This window comes from Myotis nattereri, assembly GCF_964212035.1.
Source record: "Myotis nattereri genome assembly, chromosome: 12".
In the NCBI taxonomy this organism is placed as follows: Eukaryota; Metazoa; Chordata; class Mammalia; order Chiroptera; family Vespertilionidae; genus Myotis; species Myotis nattereri.
Window position 1 is genome coordinate 44,510,060 of NC_138087.1, and position 23,757 is coordinate 44,533,816.

At 40.7% G+C, this 23,757-nt stretch overlaps 1 protein-coding gene across 3 annotated transcripts in view; it reads left to right on the plus strand.

The window, feature by feature from the left end:
- The window catches only part of PCSK5 (proprotein convertase subtilisin/kexin type 5), a gene marked incomplete at its 3' end in the record, with an annotated part of 420,910 nt that overhangs the window by 331,206 nt on the left and 65,947 nt on the right, over nucleotides 1–23,757 (plus strand). For all 3 annotated transcript variants that reach the window (XM_081103066.1, XM_081103067.1, XM_081103068.1), the window contains exon 24: nucleotides 231–299. In XM_081103066.1, coding sequence (XP_080959192.1) covers nucleotides 231–299 — 69 coding nt within the window. The remainder of the gene's footprint in view (nucleotides 1–230; nucleotides 300–23,757) is intronic.

Genomic DNA, 23,757 nt, shown 5'->3' on the forward strand with positions numbered 1-23,757 from the left:
ATATAGTCCCACTCTGTTCTATCTGTACCCAATCAAGGTGATCTAATCAAGTAAATTAATGAAAATGATAAAATTGTGGGTGACACATAGATCCTTAAAGATGGTTTTAGGTTTCATAACTGCTCTATTACTTGCTTGAAAATAAGCTACACACCAACATTACTTTCATAGCAACTGATGTGTCTCCACTCAGTAAAAATGAATTGTTTTTCACTCTTCTCACTGTATAGGTGAAGTCCAAGACCCAGACCTTGGAGAATGTGTGCCTTGTGAAGACGGATGTTTGGGATGCAGCTTGGGTATGTCACTTCCTTTGTTGATTCTAGAGTTGAAATAGTTGTGTCCTTTTCCACACACCCTGTCATTCCTTCAGCAGAGACTCTTGCCATTGTTGCCATCATCAATATCCACTGAGTGGGCTCACTCCCATGCAAGGGATAGGTCACTTGTCTTCTTGAAACTCAAGTCTAGGAAAGGACAGGTATCTTTTCCTCTGGTTGTTAGCTAGTTGGCAGGAGATACCTATAGCAACCATGTTTCTAGGTTCCTGGGACCTAGCCTCTCCTTAGCTTCTCAAGATCACTAATTTGAAAATGAAAAATGATGGGAGAGAAATAAAATCAAGCAAAGTAATATGCCTAATCACTCACTTGGTATGCGAAACACAGAAGCCTGTTGGGAGTTTAGAGGGTGTTTCTTTGCAAAAATGACTTTAAGCCTAAGATAATCCTTTGAGAAAAAGCAATGTAGTGGTAGTGAGCTGAAATCCCCATCATACAATTAAAAGCACTTGTCAGTCTTCCACATAATTCTCTAATTCACATCACTGGCTCCTCTATTCTCCCCATGCACACCTGGTTCTCCTGTGGACAGAGAGGTAGGGACAGTCTGTACCACAGAGCACCATTGGATTGGATGCAAAATGAAAAGCAGGGATGCCATTAAACTCCAGGAATGTATCGTGATATAAATTTAGGCATGATATTGAAACTAATAAGCATTTGGGTCTGTGGATATTTAAAAGAAAACCCAACCAAAATTAAAGATTGATGGAATAACTTCTCTTCATGGAGTTTCCATGATAACCCTGTGATTGATTAAATCATGCTTCTAAAACTTTAATGTGCACACAAAATACTATGAGAAATTTGTTAAAATGAAAATTCTGATTCATGGGTCTAAGTAGGGCCCTAGAATGTGCATTTCTAATAAGCTGCCCAGTGAAGCCAATGCTTCATGAAGCACTCGTGAAGCTGCAAGGGGTCAGACTGTGCCAGCATTAAGTGGGCTTCTGATTGACTTTCTCTAATGGGTTTCCTTAATTCTTAAATATTACACATGAATTACAATTTACCTGATGGCTCTCACCAATTCTGACTTAAATGGAAATGATGTATTGTCTGTAATATCTGTAAATACAAAATAGAAGTTTTAGGAACTTGAATATCATTCTCCCATTGTCTTTCACTATGAAATGGGGCATATATTACTGGAAAATAAAAAATAATAATGGAGTTACAATTAAGAAGGGGGTAACATTTAGATCAGAGAGTTAAGGCTGAAATGCTCATTTTCTTGGAAGCAAAATTAGACCTAAAATTCAGTAATAAAAGTACAAAAATTAAAAAGATAAGCAAATTCTAGTGTCTCTTGTGAGGTAATAAGAGGTGATCGTTCTTGCAGGGAGCAAGGATAAATGTTTCGACTATACTGATTATCCTTTTCCCATTTCAGACCATATTTGCACATCAGGTTTCACATCCCAGCTAATTTTTGTGGCCTCTTTTGCGCCTTTGCTACTGTGTGTTATGTATCCTTTGCTAGCATCTTTGTGCATCATAAAAGGGGTGTGTGTGCACGCATGCACGCACCCACGCACACCCTATAAGCTGCACGTGCGCCTGTCAAATTTTTCAAACATTAATTTTTTGTGATTTTGACTCTCAGGTTAAAAAGATGTATGAATATGTGTGGACCCATTCAGGATCAGTGAGGATCTTGGCACAGAGGTGGGAGCAGTAGCAACCATGATCACTGGGGATCTGCATTGTGCCCACCCTACCCTTAGCAGACCCAGCTAAAGATGAGACCAAAGTGTAGCCACTGGGTAACGAATACTATACCACACACTAGCCATCTGGGGGCTCAAAACCCCAAATAATCAACTTGTAAAAATTAGAAAGTTCAACTGACTTCACAAAGTGCTCTTAAAATATTTAGTTCAGTCATTCCTTTCTAAAATTTTAATTGTCTACTATGTGCCTGCACTGGGATTTCCAAGTCGATGTGGCTGTGATCCTGCTGTAAGGTCCTCTCTGGCCATCACAGTAACACACCTGGAGCCAAACCCTTTGCAAGGCAACCTGCCAGAATAGAAAGAAGTACAAAGTGCAGTGGGATTACAGAAGAGATGACTGGAACACTTTAAATACTGCTAATTGCTCATTTTATACTCTAAAACTTCTCTTACTTTGTAATATATATATTGGGCCTTATGGATTTTTGGGTTGCCTTGGCTGAACTCAGCTATCATCTTATTTCTGAAGCCTTTGTTGATCTCTCCAGTAGAGTTCTCTTTTGTTTGTTTGTAGGCCAATAGTAATACTCTTTACAGTAATATTTGGTATGTACACATAGGTAGTTTCTGCCTTGACATTACCTGAGAATGCCCTCGCTGGTGCAGTTCAGTGGTTAGAACATTGGCCCCGAGCACCTTGGGTTCAATTCCTGGTCAAGGGCATGTACCTGGGTTGCAGGGTTGATCCCTGGCCCCCATCAAGGCGCATGCGGAAGGCAACTAATTGACGTGTCTCTCTCACCTCTCTCTCTCTCTCTCTCTCTCTCTCTCTCTCTCTTTCTCTCTCTCTCACTTTCTCTCTCTTTCTCTCTCCCCCCATCCTCCCTCCCTTCCACTCTCTCTAAAAATCAATGGAAAAAATATCCTTGAGTGAGGATTTAAAAAAACACAACTACCTGAGAACATGCTCTTTAACTTACACATTCTGTTCCCACAAGAACTAGTAGCATGCCTATGATATAATAAATGCACAATAAATGTGTAAATGTTTATTGAGTTGAAAGCAGAAATACATAGCTTAGAATACACAAGGATTTAGATATGATGTTTTCTCTAATCAAATGTGTTTATGAGCATTTTATCAGGATGAAAACAAACAAATAACATTTTGTATATACCATTTTGTCCCAAGAGGATTTGATGCCAAATCCTTTGTCTTTCTAATCAGTATCTTGAATGGAAATTTTAACTAAGATAAATCTAGGTCTCCTAATTTATGTATGTTAATTAATAGAGAGGATAAACAGAATCATTTTTACTTAATATTTTAAGGCATCCTTTTTTCTTTTAATTTAGGGAATGTGGTAATAAGTATGACATTTGACTATGGTATAATCCAGGGGTGGGCAAACTTTTTGACTCGAGGGCCACAATGGGTTCTTAAACTGGACCGGAGGGCCGGAACAAAAGCATGGATGGAGTGTTTGTGTGAACTAATATAAATTCAAAGTAAACATCATTACATAAAAGGGTACGGTCTTTTTTTTTTAGTTTTATTAATTTCAAACGGGCCAGATCCGGCCCGCGGGCCGTAGTTTGCCCACGGCTGGTATAATCTCTCTACTTTATTATCTTGTCAATAAAATAGAGGCTAATGTGCCCTTATTTGGGCTCAGAAGCAGGTGATGAAAATTTATTAGCATTTGCTCAATAAAATACCTATAGACCCTACTCTTGGGGAAAAATATACACACATTTTCAAATTTTATGTAATTGCAAAAAAAAAGAAAAAGGCCATAAAATTAAGTGCTAAATAAGGGGACAAAGATTGGAACCAGCATAATTTCGAAAGGAGAGAGTCCTTGGGCACAAAGTGGTCAAGGAAGCCGTCCAGAAGATGGTTCTTGAGATAAGCCTGGGAGCATCCCTGCAATTTAGACAGATAAAGGGCAGGGCTGCACTACGGAGGGGCTTCTGACCTGAACTCTAGCAGGAAAAAGGTTTGGAGGAAAGAATTTCTGTCATGGATTTCAGGACACTAAATGTACCAGTTTTGCAGAAGGAATCCTATATAATAAAAGCCTATGTGGTCGTGATGCCCTCACGCCATAATGAGCGATCACCAGGAGGCTGCGTGCGCAGCGGGTGCATGCAGGTGGGCGGGGATGCGTGCGTGGCGAGGCGCACATGGGTGGGTGGGGGCTTGATGTTGCATGTGAGGCGCAGAGGCGGGTCCCGCGGCTCGGCATGGCAAGACCAGGGGTCCTGCGACTCTGGCCTACCTCTTTGGGGCAATCTATCAATGAGCCCCAGATGGGTGGGCAGGGCCTACCTCTTTGGGATGATCGATCGCAGGGCTCCGGCACTATGAGAGGGCACAGGCCAGGCTGAGGGACCCCTCTACCCCATTGAGTGCATGAATTTTGTGCACTGGGCCTCTAGTAAGTAAATATAAGGGAATAGGCAAGGAGAAGTGGCTGAAAATCGTATCTTGAATTCTGAACTAATAAGTTTAAAAGTATTCTGTGGCTAGGAAATAACTGAAGGTTCCTTTAAAAAGAAAGAGTGTTTTAAAGAGGTGTTTTAATAACAATAATTTGGTAACTACGTTAACTGTGTTCAGGACCATTAAAAGGAGAAAGGCTGTAGGCAGAGTAACCAGCTAGAAGATTATTTCAAAAATCCAGGTAGTAAATAACAGGTACATAGTTACCTGATCAAAGGTAACTACAGCCAGGAAATCAAGAAGAAAAATATAGGTTTTTAAAATCAGGTGAAACAAATGGCCCTTGAGCATAAGAAATGATGCTTAACTTTATTCATTATATGGGAAATGGAAATTAAATTACTGTGACTTACCATTTCTCACCTATTTTGGCAACAATTCAAAAACTTACAGCACATGGTACAAGCGAGACTGTAGGAAAACACTCTTATTTATTACTGGTGGCAAGACAAAATAGACAACAATGAAGAAGAAAATTTGGCAGTAGATAACACAGTTACAGAGGCATTTATCTTTGACCTCACGACATCACTTCTAGGAATTTACCCTGAGGACACACATCCTGCAATTCAGAGCAGCATATTCACAAGGTTATTCACTGTAGCATCATTTGTGGTAATAAACTTTTGGGAGCAACTTAAATGCCCATTATGGAAGACTGGTTCAATCAATTAAGATACACATTCATGATGAAGTACTATGCAGCCATAAAAAGAGCGAAGACGATCTACATGGAGTGACAGTGATTTTAGAGTATGCTATTAAGTAGAAGGCAAGGTGCAAAAAAAGTATACCTAGCATGCTACCTTTTTGGTCAGAAAAGGTGATGAAATAAAATATAGTTGTGTATTTTTTTACTTAGTTTTTAAAAAAAAGATAAATCAGAAATTAATGAAAGTGGTTACCTACAGAGGAAGGAATAAAAGGAGTAGGAGTGAGACTTCTCTGGAAATAATTTTTTACATATTTTGACTTGAACCATGTAAGTGATTTGGATAGTCATAACAAATAATATAGTATTTAGTGTACATGGGTTCCCACTGGCCAATTTAGACAATATGAGCATCAAAATACTGATGAAAAATAATTATGATTCATTTAAAACAGAATTTATGTGTCAGTTATATTTTTAAAAGAAAGAAAATGGAAAGCTCTTCTTTACAGAAAGTTTTCAGCAGGTATACATGCATGGAAGAATTAGAAAATCATCATTCTAATATCCCCTAGTGCTGTTGTCAGCAAACTGTGGCTCGCGAGCCACATGCGGCTCTTTGGCCCCTTGAGTGTGGCTCTTCCTAACCCTTAGGAGTACCCTAATTAAGTTAATAACAATGTACCTACCTATATATTTTAAGTTTAAAAAATTTGGCTCTCACAAGAAATTTCAATCGTTGTACTGTTGATATTTGGCTCTGTTGACTGAGTTTGCCGACCACTGCCCTAGTGCATAGACCCAAGGGAAAGTCATCAGTGAAAGCTAAAATCATTAAGTAAAAAATTGTTTGGGAACAATATAATCACACACACTCAAGGCACCTCCATAATTAACAGCTAATTACAATGGAGAGATTTGCTGGTTACCAAGTTAACCAAGTTATTATACTAAGCATTACTACCATTAGTTCCATACAACCTGATATCATGTATTTCTTGACATGATAATTTAACAAGTATACCATATCATCTATTATCTTAGACAAAAGTGTCTAGACCAGTGATTCTTAATTGGAGGTGAGGATGACCCCAGGGGACATTATTCGATGTTATGATACATTTTTTTCTTATCAAGACTGTTGGGGTTGGTACTTGTAGAGGTCAAGGATGCCTCTAAACATCTTATAATTCCATTAAGGAGTGAGACCTCATTCATAGGAGAAAAAATACTGAGACATCTGAGACATAAAATTCACATTTTACTTTTCCAATGGCATAGACATGCAGGGTTCTTCAAATCAAATATAGTCACAGATCACTATTTATTTCACTTTAACCCAATCTCCCACTGGACCTTTCCCACAAACTTTCAGGAGAACAAAAACAGTATAAAATAGTTGGGTACCTTCCAAACCAAAGGCATTACAGAATAAAATTTATACTAGGCAGGTGTCTCCTTTAGGCTAGAAAGAAGTTGCTGATTGTAAAAGTGAAGCTCAACGTTCATAAAGGACCTTCTTCCTAGTGACCTAGGTGCATCACTCACAGTTGTGCCAACCTTAGTGCATGACCCAGGTAGTTAGCTACCATCATCTCCAGGGACAGATGGGGAAGGACGTCTATTGTCCTTAAAAGGCCAAACAAAAGCCAGTTTCAGAGGAAGAATTAGAATCTAAATGCACTGTCACCAGTATGCTGAAGAAAAGAGAAACAAGCAAGCTGTTGTATTAAAAAAAATACTTAAAATGACTGTTCTTATTTACATTCATTAGAGCCTCCCACTCCCCTCATTTTCTAAATGATACCTCATTTCAAAGATGGGGGTCGAAAAGGAATAAAAATTTAAAAGAAGAGAGCTCGTTAACTCAAATTACTCTATCAACTCAATGCAAAAAATCGGCCGAGAGACAGCTGGTACCTCAAAAAACTCGTTAGCCGGGACACTCGTAAGTCAAGGCCCCACTGTATTCTGGTACTCTTGCCTTTATCTGCTGCCTAAGAGAAGTGCCCATATGAGCCCAGTCTGGGGAATTTAGACAACTTTCTCTAATTCTTATAATTTGGTTCAAGAAATATTCACTGAGCACCTACATCAGGCTAAGTAAGCGTGGGTTAGAAAGGACAATAAAGCACGTTTTCTGCTTTCAAGGGGCTCACGTGTGCATGGGAAAGGCCAGGGGTTCTCAGCCCGAGGTGCATGTTAGCGTCCTGTAAAATGCAGTCTTGGGACCCAATCCCAGCCTCTGGTTTAAGTGGTCTGGGATGAGGCTCAGGCACCTGTGTTTTTTAAAAACTGCCAACTCACCCAGCTGGCCGTGGCTCAGTGGTTGAACACTAACCTATGAATGAGGAGGTCACGGTTCAATTCCTGGTCAGGGCACATGCCCGGGTTGTGGGCTCGATCCCCAGCGTGGAGCATGCAGGAGGCAACCAATCAATGAATCTCTCTCATCACTGATATTTCTATCTCTCTCATTCTCTCCCTTCCTCTCCGAAATCAATAAAAATATATATTTTTTCAAAAACTGCTGATTGTAATGTGTGATCAGAGTTCATTAAAACAGGTATAAGAATCACTGATTAAAGTAGGTATATCAAACTGAAAATTTCAATATCATGCTTAAAATTCTTTGCTGAGGATGGAAGCTGAAGCAGAGGCTGATGCATTTTATTATTATAATTTCAACTTACAGTCTATTCTACGCTGGGTGCTCAGCTACGATCTCTAATTCTCATACAATCTTTTCTGTTCAAAATGCTTATCCCCATTATATAGATGAAAAAACCAAGGCACAGAGATCTTATGTAATTTGCTCAAAGTCACATAGCTAATGAGTTTTAGAGCCAAATCCAAAGTTAGAACTGTCTGGCTCCAAATCCACAGAGCATCCAAATATTTATTCTTTCTCCAGAGTAGATTACACTCAGACATCATTTTCGCAAAAAGGTCAATCTGCTATATTTGCTTCATTCTTGGCTATACTCTTAAATGCTCCTTAGTTACGTCTCCTGGCGTTTCCCTTTGCTCCTCCTGCATTCGAGTTCACATTCCTAGTTATGGGGGAGAAGAAAATTAGTGGCGAGGTATCCTAAGTTCAATTCTAGAGCAATTAGCTCATCATCTTGGCTCTTGGTATTATTACCCTATTTCCCCCCGGAGCCGGGTATAATCAAAGTTCTTCCTACTTGTTGTGTAACTGACCTGTGAAGTCAACTTGCTGGCCGAGGCTGTCTGGATCACGTATACTTGCAGAAAGAGAACTGAGCCAATGACTTTCAAAACAAATCTAGTTAAAAGCGCAGACTGTGGTCGAGCACTGCATGCAGGGTGGACGTGGCTCAGAGGCAAGCTGCCTTCCTGAAAAGCAATGGGGGGTCTGCAACAATGCACTTCCAGAGATTGGGAGTAAGGGGCAGTTAGGCTGGTGGGATGGATTTCATGTCTACAGAACTATCTAGAAAACCATTCTTTTGCATGTTTAAGAGCTGGAAAAGTGTTGCCAAACGAACTGGAAAAGTGTTGCCAAATTACTTTGTTAGTGAAAAATATGTTTGATTTTTCTGAAATCCCTCAGCAACCAACCCCTCAGCTATGTCTGTCCATCAGGTTTAAAAGCAAGAAAAGTGAGACCAGCACTGGAGACTAGAACTGTGAATGGTTAGATCATATTTGATGTTGCAGTGTTGTGGAAAATGATACTAAAATCTTAGTATCTGTCTCCTTCCTGCCCCTACCACAATGGAAACCTTTGGGCAAGTCCCATATACTTTTCACTTCTTAATTCCACCCTATTTTACAAAGAAAAATATCCATGAGCTGCCTTTCTTTTACCTCTTAATATGGCCCTAGAGATTATAATGAAAACTAGAAAGATGATCATATCTTGGACTCTCTAAGAGAAAAACCAAGAGACTCTATTAATAATATAAAAATAAAATATAACTTGCTTTCTCTCCATTTCTACCCTTCTTCTTTCCTATCATATCAGCATCACCAAGAGGCCTGTTGGTATATCTGAGGTCACAGGCCTGACTTGTGTGCCATTGTGTCACAGCACTTAGCATAGTGCCTGTCATTAGGGAGGCACTCAGTACATATCTGTGGTTTTTGTGTCTATTGTTAGCTGTCCTCATCTCACCTCCAACACTCTATCTCCCTGTGCCACTGCCACACAGCCATTTCACAGTCCTTTACCAGATGGCAGGAAGAGCTTCCAGCTCCACTGGTTAAAGAGAAAAAAAATGATTTAAGTCACAGAGCAGACACCAGAATAGAGAGGAGCTGAGTGTGGGTGAGGTGGGGAAGCATCTGCATGTTGATACCCAGCTGCTCAACAGGCAGATCTCCAACTAAGAGTAGAGCCAACAATGAGTGTCAGTAAATTGCCTCTGCACCTCTAAAGCTTGAAATTCCAGCCTTCTAAAAGTCAACAAGAGGGGAATTTGGTAGGAGTCCAAGACTCATCCTTTCCATGAAGTCTCCCTGCAACTCCCACCAGAGAAACCTTGGCTGCAGCCCTACCAACAGCCTTCAGTTCAGCTTCCAGCCCAGAAGTAGAATGGAGACTGAACAGCACAGCAAGCTGTGGAAGGCAGTGGGCTCAGGGACAGGGTCTAGGGCAAGGCCATGCCTCATTTACCACCCCTTGATCAAGTACCCAAAGCTGAAGCACTGGAAGGCTAGGGGTATCCATGCTGACATTTCCCAGCGTCAGTCATGTTCTCACCAGTGATATTACCAGGTCAATCGAACCTTTGTTCCTCCCAGCTGTGCCTATGGCCATCTGTAGCAGCCAACTTTTTTTTCATATCTTTTCCATAAAAACAGTGTGTTCTGACTACCTATAAATTATCCCCACCAGGAGAGGCAGCTAACTGTCTTGTGGGAACCAGGCAGGCAGACCAGAGATGTCTACCCCTCAGTCCCTTGTTTGATAGCCACTACGGACTAGGAGAGGAGACCGCTGGGAGAGATGCATTTCTACCTGAGCAGTGCCACTCAATCAGATCACCAGGACAAGAGAAAAATCCAAGGACAAATGTGGCATTGCCTGCAGAGAGGTAACATGTATAATCTAATATTCCACCAAAGGGTGGAATATTAGAATATAAAAGTTTCTCAACCTCTCCAGCCTCTAACTTGGACCAGAAAGAGTTGACAGCTTGATGTATCATCACGATTGGAATTTTATGCCCTACAATAATTGTTAGAAACCTGGATGTCCCTCTAGAAAAATAAATCAACCTAAAAATGCACTTTCTATATGACCATGTCCCCAACATTTCAGTTATAACATCAAGCCTTTGGGTGAGGTCTAGAGGTGAGCCATGAAACAAAAAGGACGTTGTTTTGAAGGGGTGCTTATGGGAAAGCCCAATTCTGGCACAATCATGATACTGGTAAGTGCCCAACCTAACTGTAAAATTGCAGATTTACAATGTTTAGCCGAAATTCAGCCTGTACATTTGAAATATTATCCAAATGACCTGGCTTCAAGTTAGAAATCTTCTATGAATTGAAACAAGTGAATTAGGGAGACCTCTTGCTTTTAGCACTGAAGGGTCTGTGGGAGGTGAGTCAAGAACCATTTATAGTAGCGATAAAGTACTATATTTAAGGCTATAAAAATTTGGCATACACGGTCTCAGTTCAGAAGTAAATTCCTTTTATGTGCTCGGCAAAGGAGCAACTGAAAGGTTTTACAAATGAGAAGTTTGACCTACTGAGATTTCAAACATAAAACCTGTCAATTATTCCTTGGGACTAGGTTTAGTAATTACACCCTTGAATATTAAAATGCAAATCAGAACCATGAAGCCAGTGACAGCTTGACTTCACCATAGCTAATGACAGATACACAAAGTCATTGTCCAACTGTCACGTTTGTGCCCAATGGTGCATTCATGGGGTGGGCCACTTGGGAACTTAGCAAGTAACTGGGGGAAAGCATTGGAACCGTATCCCTAATAAACACACACATCTGATGGGGCATTATGCTTTTGCTCAGCCAATCAGATTCTTTACTTGAGAATTCTGGCTCAAGCTAGAACTAGTAGATAATGCTTGACAACCAACAGATGTGTGTGTTACTGAAAAGAGCCTTATTAATTTTATTTTCCCCCAACGTCTCTGACCTCATCACCTACCTCTATCCCCTCATCCTCACCCTCCAGCTACACTCAAGGGCCCTGAGCTTGATTACTTCCGGGCCATTCTTGCCCCCAGGCCCTGCACTAGCTGTTGTCCCTGCCACCAGACTGCTCTTCCTGAGACACTAACCTTGCTGGCTCCTTCCTGTCATCACATCTCAGTTCAAATGTCATCTGCTAAGAGGCTTCCCCTCAGCACCGAATCTTAAGAAGCCAACCTATGTGTGTGTGTGTGTGTGTGTGTGTGTGTGTTTGTCTGTCTCCTTCCCCACCCCTCCCTGACCCCCTCACCCATACATACACACATCAATCACCTTATTTTAATTCTGGTAGATCACACACAACTATCTGATATTTTCATTTTTAATGTACTTTTAAAACATGTTTACTATTATTTCTTCCTTCACTGAAACATAACTTCCAGGCAGGCAGGGGCTTTATTATCTGTACTGTTGTATTATTAGCACCTAGAATCCCACTGACCACATGTAGATGCTCAATACATACTTTCTGAACAAATAAATGTTTTGTGGGCAGGCTCCTAACAGGCAAATCTGTGGTGCACGGTTTCCAAGAACCCTTGTGGGGAGTAGAAGAGCCAGACTGCAGTCCCAGAGCTCACTTCAGGCAAGTCATTTCACACTTGTCTCCAGAACTCACATCTTCAGCTGGAAGCTGAGAGGCTGGGTGGATCAGTGGCCTGCACCCTGTTCTGTGAAGTCCATTCCTCCCCCACCATCCACTTCTCCCAATTTAGCCAAGGCAGCTTTGCTTTCATCTCTTTTATTTTTCATACCTATCCATTTGGTAAAGGATTTTGCTGCTAAAATAAAAATTTTAATCTTCCAGATTAGATAAATCCCTCTGCCTAAAGTGAATCCTGCCCCAGCCTCTTACCGGTTGTACGATTCTGAGAAATTCATTTAGCTTCTCTAAACTTTGGTAGCATCATACATACTTGGGATTATTTTAGTACCTACCTCACAGTATCATGGTATTAAATGAGATGACCCACCTGTGGGTTGGCAGAGGAAGGGCTCCTCCAACCATGCCCACACCCTAATCCCCAGAACATGTGAATGTATTGCCTTACATAGCACAAGGGACTTAGAAGATGTGCTTAAGATTAAAGATTTTAAGATGGGGATGTTATTCTAGATTATCCAGATGGGCTGAGTCATAAACATGAGTCTGTAAAAGCAGAGACCCTTTCCAGCTGTAGTGAGAGGGATGAGAGAGAAGAAGAGATCCGTCATTGCCAGCTTTGAAGCTAGCTGAAGGGACCCCCTCCCCAAAGTGAGGAATGTGGGGGGGGTCTCTAAAAGCTGGATACAGCCCTCAGCTGATGGCCAGCAAGGGGATGGAACTCAGTTTTGCAACTACAAGGAACTGAATTCTGCCAACATCCTGAATAAGCGAAGAACCAGTACCTAGAGCTCCAGAAAGGACTCTGATTTTAACCTGGTGAGATCCATACCAGCTTCTGATCCAGAGAACTGTGAAATAATGAATCTGTAATGTTGTAAGCTGCTAAAAACTTGCGAAGACAGCAACAGCAAACTACAACATCATTTAAAGTACATAATGAAGTGCTTGGCACATTAGGTAAGGACTCATGTTAGTATTTCTTACAAATATTAATGGCATAACTATTAATACTGTTTTATTATCTCAAAAGTCACTTCCAGCCTTGATGCTAGTTCTGACTTCTGACAGCCCTCTTCCTCACTCTCCTGGAATAGCTTCCTTCCCGTTGTCTTTTTTTAATTCTTTATTGTTTAAAGTATTACATATAATATTACATGTCTCCTTTTTCCCCCATTGACCTCTCTCCAGCCACCCCCACCCCCACCCCCCAACACATGCCCTCATCCCCCTAGTGTCTGTGTCCATTGGTTATGCTTACATGCACACATACAAGTCCTTTGGTTAATCTCTTACCCACCACATTCTCCTCCCCTGCCTTCCCTCTGATGTTTGACTGTTCAATGCTTCTCTATTTCTGGATCTATTCTTGTTCATCAGTTTATGTCATTCATTATATTCCACAAATGAGTGAGATCATGTGGTATTTATCTTTCTCTGACTGGCTTATTTCACTTAGCATAATGCTCTCCGTGTCCATCCATGCTGTTGCGAATGGTAAGAGTTCTCTCTCTTTTTTTACAGCAGCATAGTATTCCATTGAGTAGATGTACCAGTTTTTTAATCCACTCATCTGCAGATGGGCACTTAGGCTGTTCCCAAATCTCAGCTATTATAAATTGTGCTGCTATGAACATAGGGGTGCATATATCCTTTCTGATTGGTGTTTCTGATTTCTTGGAATATATTCCTAGAAGTGGAATTACTGGGTCAAATGGGAATTCCATTTTTGCTTTTTTGAGGAAACTCCATACTGTTTTCCACAGTGGCTGCACCAGTCTGCCTTCCCACCAGCAGTGCACGAGGGTTCCTTTTTCTCCACATCCTCGCCCACACTTGTTGTTTGTTGATGATAGCCATTCTGACAGATGTGACAGTCGTTTTGATTTGTATCTCTCGGATGATTAGTGACTTTGAGCATGTTTTCATGCTTGGCCTTCTTTACGTCCACTTACAAAAAGTGTCTATTTAAGTCCTTTGCCCATTTTTTGATTGGATTGTTTATCTTTATTTTGTTAAAATGTATCAGTTCCCTATACATTTTGGAGATTAGGCCCTTATCGGTGATAACGTTGGCAAATATGTTCTCCCATGCAGTGGGCTTTCTTGTTTTATTGATGGTTTCCTTTGCTGTGCAGAAGCTTTTTATTTTGATGTAGTCCCATTTGTTTATTTTTCTCCTTAGTTTCCATTGCCCTAGGAACTGTATCGGTAAAGATATTGCTATGACATATGTCTGATATTTTGCTGCCTATGGATTCTTCCAAGATTTTTATGGTTTCCCATCTTACGTTTAAGACCTTTATCCATTTTGAGTTTATTTTTGTGTATGGTGTAAGTTGGTGGTCTAGTTTCATTTTGTTTTTGTTTTTTTGTTTTTTTGTTGTTTTGCAAGTATCATTGTCTTTTTTTATTTTTATTGATTTCATAGAGAGGAAGAGATAGAAACATCAATGAGGAGAACCACTGATCTGCTGCCTCCTGCACGCCCCGCCTCCACCCCCCCCCCCCGCCTCACACACACACACACACACACACACACACACTGGGGGTCCTTGACTGGAATCCAACCTGGGACCCTTCAGTCCGCAGGCTGATGCTCTATCCACTGAGTCAAACCAGCTAGGGCTTCCTTTCCATTGTCTTAACGGAACTGCTCACTAGCTTCAGGGGCTGAGTGTTATGCTGGATTAAAGTACAAGTAAATTTCTTCAGATACAAAGCCAAGAGTGCAAATTAACATCACTGAGGAGAGACAGATGGAACTGGATATGATATATTGAAAAGGATACCACATGACCTATGCAGGAGTCAGGCTAGGAATGATTAAGCTGAAGCTAAACAAGAAGAAGTATCTGACAAATGCCATATGAGAAACATGCTATTAAAAAGGAACTGTTGCCTTTAAAAATATCAGTGTCACAAAAGACAAAGAGCCAAGTAGAGAGTTGTTCCAGATTAGAGGAGGCTAAGAAGATGAGACAACTAAATGCAGCGTGTGATCCTAGAATGAATCCCTATTAGACATGATTGGGTCAATTTAAAAATATGGAATATAGACAGTAGATTAGATAAGTGTGTTTATTAACTTTAAATTTCCTAAAGTTGATGACTATGCTGTGGTTGTAAAAGAGAATGTACTTATTCTTAAGAAATGTACACTGAACTATTTAGGGATAAAGGGCCGTAAGGTATGGATCTCACTTTTTCAATGATCCAGAAAACACACACATAGAGCAAGTGAGCAAATTGTACAGCAAATGAGATGGAATGTATACAGGTGAGTCCAGTTAAGAGAAAATGGTTTTATTCTCACAACTTTTTTATAAGTTTGACATTATTTTCAAATAAAATGTTAAAAGAAAAACCACTCAAGTTTCCAATTCTGTAAAGCAGCGGTTCTCAACCTGTGGGTCACGACCCCTTTGGTGGTCGAACGACCCTTTCACAGGTGTCGCCTTTGACCATCTTGCATATCAGATATTTATATTACGATTCATAACAGTAGCAACATAACAGTTATGAAGTAGCAACGAAAATAATTTTATGGTTGGGTCACAACATGAGGAACTGTATTTAAAGGGCCAGAAGGTTGAGAAGCACTTCAGTAAAGAGAACAAATTGCCCTGGCCAGTGTAGCTCAGTTGGTTGGAGTGTCATCCCGTGCACCAAAAGTGGCAGGTTCAGTTCCTGGTCAGGGCACATACCCAGGTTTCGGGTTTGATCCCGGTTGGGTGCGTGTGGACGGGAAGCAGTCACTCTTTCTCAGATCAATTTAAAAAAAATAATTTACAAAAAGAGGACAAATTATTACATTCAAGCCACATGTTTTCTTCTGATGTGTCATTCCATCTGATACCCAGCTTATCATACTTCCCCATTTGTCAGACTTTTAGAATGTACAGCTTCTAAAATTAGCATAGACAGAAAATGTCCTCACATTTCCCTTTATGTACATTAAATATAATCCTGGTCAAAGAAAGTACAATTTTCAAATAATCTATTAGACAGTGAAACACTCGCATAATGCTTAAAAATATCCACATAGTAGGCTAAATATACGTATTTCCTCAAAAAGATAGCAAAGCTGTCAGCCAAAATGTTAGATGAATAAATTATAGTCCATTGTAAAAAAAAAATAATTACACATATGACTAAGTGTAGACATAACTAACAATAATGGGCCTAAAGGAGAAATCGTGGGGGCTTGGTTAAATCACAGGTGTCTCCAAATGTTTCTACATGTGTGCCTACTTAATTCTCACTGCAAAACAAGCCCTTTCAGCTTTTACAGCCTTAGTAAAGGACACCGGTGTCTGTGGCGATGTCACAGAAACCAACTCCTGTCCCCTTCTGGGCACATACCAAAATATATGAGCTTTTGAGCCTTCTGTGGTCAAACTTGCCCAGCTTCCATCAGTGTCGAAATTTTTAGAAGATACTGGCGATTCCTAAAATGTATCCATGCTTTGGAAAGTCGCCTCCTCACCAAGCAGGAACACTCATGGCACGTCGGAGCCCACGCGTGCATCTATCATTTGATAATGTCCTTCAAGAGTGTCTCAAGAACCAGGGATGAAAGTAACAATGGCTTTCCTGCAAGGCTGGCGGCTTCTCTCAAAGCCAAGGAAGAAATGCTGAGCGTTCTCACCCATGTAATTTGTGACCATTAGAAAGATTGGTAGACAGACTTTCATTAAATCCCTTTGGACTAACAGCACGGCCCATCTGGAGCATAAAAGCCCTACACCTAGAAAAAAGAGACAGCACAGATGAGCAGCTTCCGTGCACTTTCTCCATTCAGAAGGGCTAATAAGGAAAAATGCTGAATTACTATGATTACACATGAGTTGAAAATAGCTTATCACCTGCCAATATGAATGAAGGCTCCTTGGAGGCTGTGAAATGGCAGGAAGAACAATGGCCATGGGGACAGAATCTTTGTAGTGTCTGAGAGAGGAATCAGCCGACTGCAAGACAGCCAGCCTTACAAAATGAAGCTCTTATTCTGAGTGTACCCTGCAAGCTAGTCCTGGGGTCTTCCCATGCCATGGAGAAGAAAAATAGAAGGGCTTTCACAGAACAATCAGTCCCATAAAACATGAAATGAAGGAGGACACAGCCAGCAATTATCCAAAAAAATCACATTAAATAGACTGCCAATCTAAGGTATTTCACGGTGAGGCAGAGCTCTCCCCCAAATTTGGCTGATAACTGTCAGGCCGCTTTCTAGTTTATGTGTAATTGTGTAGACTTAATCATACTGTGAAATTCCTCTTATTTTCAGAACTAAGTGCTATTGGAATGCTGTTAGAGCCGTCACATGAAGTTCATTAGGAAGAAGGGCGTGGCTTGGTAGAGGCTGGGTGTTTGGCTGTTCCCTAAAGTCTTCCCTCCATCATCACAAAGCTCCCGTGTTAGGGCCGTTGTGGGCACTACAGCAGAGCATCCCCAGCCCTGCAAGTGTCCGCAGACTTGTCTCTGAAGTGGGTGGTGGCCTGCCTCCATTGGCAGGTGCTAAGCTTTTATTTTTATTATGATAATGGATTCATTTCCCCATGAATCATTTAGGCTAAATATTATCACGGCTTGAGTTCTCTTTCATGACCAATTTTCCCCTTTATTTTCTGTGGCATCAAAACAATCAGGATTTTTTCAGGCTAATGGAAAAGAAAAGAAAGCTGGGGTAGCAATACTTATATCGGACAAAATAGACCTCAAAGTGAAGGCCATAACAAGAGATACGGAAGGCCACTTCATAATACTAAAAGGATCAATACAACAAGAAGATATAACCCTGATAAACATATATGCACCCAATGCAGGAGCACCCAAATACATAAAAAATCTTCTGGAAGATATCAAAGGAGAGATCGACAACAATACAATCATAGTAGGGGACTTTAATACACCACTGTCATCACTGGATAAGTCCTCTAGACAAACAATCAGCAAAGATACAGCAATACTAAATGACTCACTAGATCAGATGGACTTAATAGACATCTTCAGAACACTTCACCCCAGTGCCACGGAATATACATTCTACTCAAGTGCTCATGACACATATTCAAAAATAGACCATATATTGGGTCACAAGCAAAGTATCCCCAAATTCAAGAAGATTGAAATCATAAAAAGCATCTTCGCAGACCACGATGGCATAATATTAGAAATAAACTGCAATAAAAACAACCCAAAATACTCAAACACCTGGAAGCTGAATAGCATGCTATTAAATATTGATTGGGTTACCAATGAAATCAAAGAAGAAATTCAAAACATCCTGGAAACTAATGACAATGAAAACACAACAATCCAAAACCTATGGGACACAATGAAAGCAGTCCTGAGAGGGAAGTTTATAGCTCTACAGGCCTATCTCAAAAAACAAGAAAAAATGGTAGTAAATCAGCTAACTCTACAACTCAAAGAATTAGAAAGAGAGCAACAAGAAAACCCCAGAGTGAGCAGAAGGAAGGAGATAATAAAGATTAGAGCAGAAATAAATAACATAGAGACCAAAAAAATAATACAGAAAATCAATGAAACCAAGAGCTGGTTCTTCGAAAGGATAAACAAGATTGACAAACCTCTAGCCAGACTCACCAAGAAGCAAAGAGAGAGGACCCAAATAAACAAAATCAGAAATGAAAGAGGTGAAATAACAACAGACCCCACAGAAATACAAATGATTGTTAAAAAATACTATGGACAGCTCTACTCCAACAAACTAGACAACCTGGAGGAAATGGACAAATTCCTAGAAAAATACAACATTCCAAAACTCAATCAGGAAGAATCTAAAAATCTCAACAGGCCAATAACTATGGAAGAAATTGAAGCAGTCATCAAAAAGCTTCCAGCAAACAAAAGCCCAGGACCAGACGGCTTCACAGGGGAGTTTTACCAAACATTCAAGGAAGAACTAAAACCTATCCTCCTCAGACTACTACAAAAAATTCAAGAGGAAGGAACACTTCCAAGCTCATTCTATGAAGCCAGCATCACCCTAATACCAAAACCAGGTAAAGACAACACAATGAAAGAGAATTACAGGCCAATATCCCTCATGAACATAGATGCCAAAATCCTCAACAAAATCTTAGCAAATCGGATCCAGCAGTACATCAGAAAGATCATACACCATGACCAAGTAGGATTTATCCCAGGGATGCAAGGATGGTACAATATCCGCAAATCAATAAACGTGATACATCACATAAACAAATTGAAAGAAAAAAACCACATGGTCATATCAATTGATGCAGAAAAAGCATTTGACAAAATTCAACACCCATTTTTGATAAAAACTCTCAGCAAGGTGGGAGTAGGAGGATCATACCTCAACATAATAAAAGCCATATATGACAGGCCCACAGCCAACATCATTCTCAATGGACAAAAACTTACACCATTTCCCCTAAGAACAGGAACAAGACAGGGATGCCCCCTCTCACCACTCCTGTTCAACATAGTACTGGAAGTGTTAGCCATTGCAATTCGGCAAGAAGAAGAAATAAAAGGCATCCAAATTGGAAAAGAGGAAGTAAAACTGTCCTTATTTGCAGACGACATGATATTATACATACAAAACCCTAGAGACTCCATCAAAAAGCTACTAGACTTAATACATGAATTTGGCAATGTAGCAGGATACAAAATTAACCCCAAGAAATCTGAGGCATTTCTATACACCAATAGTGAACTTTCAGAAAGAGAGATTATAAAAACAATCCCGTTTACCATCGCACCAAAAAAACTAAGCTACCTAGGAATAATCTTAACTAAAGAGGTAAAAGACCTCTACTCAGAAAACTACAGGACGTTGAAAAAAGATATAGAGGAAGACATAAACAGATGGAAGAACATACCGTGTTCATGGATTGGTAGAATCAACATCATTAAAATGTCCATACTACCCAAAGCAATCTATAAATTCAATGCACTTCCCATTAAAATACCAACGGCATACTTCAGAGATCTAGAACGAACTCTCCAAAAATTCATCTGGAATAAAAAAAGACCCCGAATAGCTGCAGCAATCCTGAAAAAGAACAAAGTAGGTGGGATCTCAATACCAGATATCAAGTTGTATTACAAAGCCACTGTTCTCAAAACTGCCTGGTACTGGCACAAGAATAGGCATATAGATCAATGGAATAGAATAGAGAGCCCAGAAATCGGCCCGAACCAATATGCTCAATTAATATTTGACAAAGGAGGCAAGAACATACAATGGAGCCAAGATAGTCTCTTCAATAAATGGTGTTGGGAAAATTGGACAGATATATGCAAGAATATGAAACTAGACCACCAACTTACACCATACACAAAAATAAACTCAAAATGGATAAAGGACTTAAATGTACGACAGGAAACCATAAAAATTCTAGAAGAATCCAAAGGCAACAAAATCTCAGACATATGCCGAAGCAATTTCTTCACTGATACAGCTCCTAGGGCACTTGAAACTAAAGAGAAAATGAACAAATGGGACTACATCAAAATAAAAAGCTTCTGCACAGCAAAAGAAACCATCAACAAAACAACGAGAAAACCCACTGTGTGGGAAAACATATTTGCCAATGTCATATCTGATAAGGGCCTAATCTCCAAAATCTATAGGGAACTCATACAACTTAACAAAAGGAAGATAAACAATCCAATCAAAAAATGGGCAAAGGACCTAAATAGACACCTTTCAAAAGAGGACATTCAGAAAGCCAAGAGACATATGAAAACATGCTCAAAGTCACTAATCATCCGAGAGATGCAAATCAAAACAACAATGAGGTACCATCTCACACCTGTCAGACTGGCTATCATCAACAAATCAGCAAACGACAAGTGCTGGAGAGGATGTGGAGAAAAAGGAACACTTGTGCACTGCTGGTGGGAATGCAGACTGGTGCAGCCACTATGGAAGACAGTATGGAGTTTCCTTAAAAAACTGAAAATGGAACTCCCATTTGACCCTGTGATCCCACTTCTAGGAATATATCCCAAGAAACCAGAAACACCAATCAGAAAAGATATATGCACCCCTATGTTCATAGCAGCACAATTCACCATAGCTAAGATTTGGAAACAGCCTAAGTGCCCATCAGTAGATGAATGGATTAGAAAACTGTGGTACATCTACACGATGGAATACTATGCTGCTCTAAAAAGGAAGGAACTCTTACCATTTGCAACGTCATGGATGGAACTGGAGAGCATTATGCTAAGTGAAATAAGCCAGTCAATGAAGGAAAAATACCACATGATCTCACTCATTCATGGATAATAGAGACCATTATAAACTTTTGAACAATAATAGATTCAGAGGCAGAGCTGCCTCAAACAGATTGTCAAACTGCAGTGGGAAGGCCGGGGAGGGTTGGGGGGCAGGAGGTAGGGGGGTAAGAGATCAACTAAAGGACTTGTATGCATGCGTATAAGCATAACCAATGGACATAAGACACTGGGGGATAGGGGAGGCTGGGGGACTGTCTAGGGCGGGGGGATAAAATGGACACATATGTAATACCCTTTGTAATACTTTAAGCAATAAAAAAATTAAAAAAAAAATAATATATATATATATATATTCCAGAGAGGAAAGGAGAGGGAGAGATGGGGGTAGAAACATCAATGATGAGAGAGAGTCATTGATTGACTGCCTCCTGCACGCCTCTACACTGGGAATCGAGCCCACAACCCGGGCATATGCCCTGACCGGGAATCGAACCTTGACCTCTTTCCTGGTTCATAAGTCAACAATCAATTACTGAGCCACACCAGCCGGGCTGTTTATAAAATGTTTTAATGTTATTATTAAAATTTGGGAAGAAGTAATCTTGGTTTCCAAAATTCCCACTGCCTTGCTAAAAATTATATAATATTGCTATATCTGATAGTGCTTTAATAAAGTGGCTATAGCACACACAGGCCATTAGCCCTTCCTAATGTGTAAAAAAAAAAAAAAAAAAAAAAAAATCAGGATTTGTTTATTAATTTTTGTTCTCTTTGGGAATGATCCAAGGGGAAAGGGCTCTCAAAAGTTGAAGAGTATTACCTTTTGTTCAGTAATTCATTGCCCACCCTACATGCACGATTGCAGGTGAATGCACACACACAGACACATACACACCCTTACACCATGGGCTTAGTGTTGTACTAACATGAAATTGGAGGGGTAGACAGACTCACCATGTGCTGCAGACCAGGACATGTGTTGCTCATTAATTGGTGGGGAAACAAATAATATAAAAATGTTTCTGGTCTTTCACTACCTTCTCTAGATAAATCAGTGCTGTGCTCGGATAAATAGTGCTGCTTCTAACAGTCTTTCATCTTGTTTATAATTCCCAGGCTTCACTCAGATTAATCTATTACAGTTGGAAAATCCTGAAAAGCTGCCACGTTCGGAGAATGTACTCAGAGGGTCTCTCCCTTCTTCTTGCCCAACCCATATACACATACACATGCTCAGCACCTGGTGATGTGTTTCTCTATACCTGAAAAACAATCCCTTCTTATTCAAAACTAGAGGCCTGCTGCAGGTAGGTTCCCTAGGTCTGGCCGGTGATCAGGGCTGATCTGTGGGGCGACTGGCAGGGTGAACGGGGCCCCCTGCTCGCACCCGCCTTGGCCAGCCTGGCACCGCCCACTCACCAGCCCTGCCCCCCCGCCACCACTGCTGATCACCTCCCTCTGCAGGGCGACTGGCAGGGTGATCAGGCCCCCCCCCGCACCCCCCCCCCCGCTCGCACCCACCTTGACTGGCCTGGGGCCTGCGGTCTGGGGGCAACTCCTGCATTAAGCGTCTGCCCCCTGGTGGTCAGTGCACGTCATAGCGACCAGTCATTCTGCCATTTGGTCAATTTGCATATTAGGCTTTTATTATATAGGATAATGCACAGAGTGTTTTTCAAAAAGCCCACAATGACAGGAGTTGCTGCAACAGGTCCTAGTGATCACAAGCATGCATCTGTGTAGTTACAGCAGTAGTTTAAAATGTACGTCCCAAGTACGTAGTGTGTACTCCATTCTGTAGGAGAAACACTCTAAGTCTGAAACTTGGTTTTGATCTTCAAAAAATGTGAGGCACCAGATAGGTGGTCAGTAAATCTTGACCTAATTCTCAAGCCACCACTAATTAGCTTTTAGCTTTTGGTCAAGTAATGAAAAGCCTAAGCCTCAGTTACTTTATCTGTAAAAATTGGGTCATGGGTGGAAATTGGACAAGAACAAGGGTCCTAAGTTCATGTATCAGTAGGTCTCTGGAAGGTACCATGGTCAGGTGGGCCAGATGGGGACCCACAGAGGTATCCCAACTGAGGGGAATTCATTTGCTGCTCAGCCCTTGTCAATGGTCTCAGGCAGAACTTGAGGTGATTCAGACTACTATGGGAAATATTTCAATTTCTTTAAACATGGTATCGGTCAACACTGTGCTGGCCAACGAAACATTTCTGCAAGAGTCCAACCAGCAGCTTCTGGACTCCAGGGTCCTCTGTCCCTATTTGGTACGACCCTCAGAGTCATCCAGCAATTGGCATGTGAATCAAGCATTCAGAAGAGTATATGGACCCCGGGAAAGATGGTCATCGAATCCCTCAGGTCATTAAAATGATTACAAACTATGCTCATCTTGGATCACTGTGTCAGCAGATACAAGTGTTACTAATGAAAACTGAGATGGGATTGCTGACTTTTGAGAAGGAGGAGAAGCTTAGAAAGAACATTAAAGGAAACAAACTCCATTTCTAATTGTACCCCGCACTTCCAGCTGTCAGTT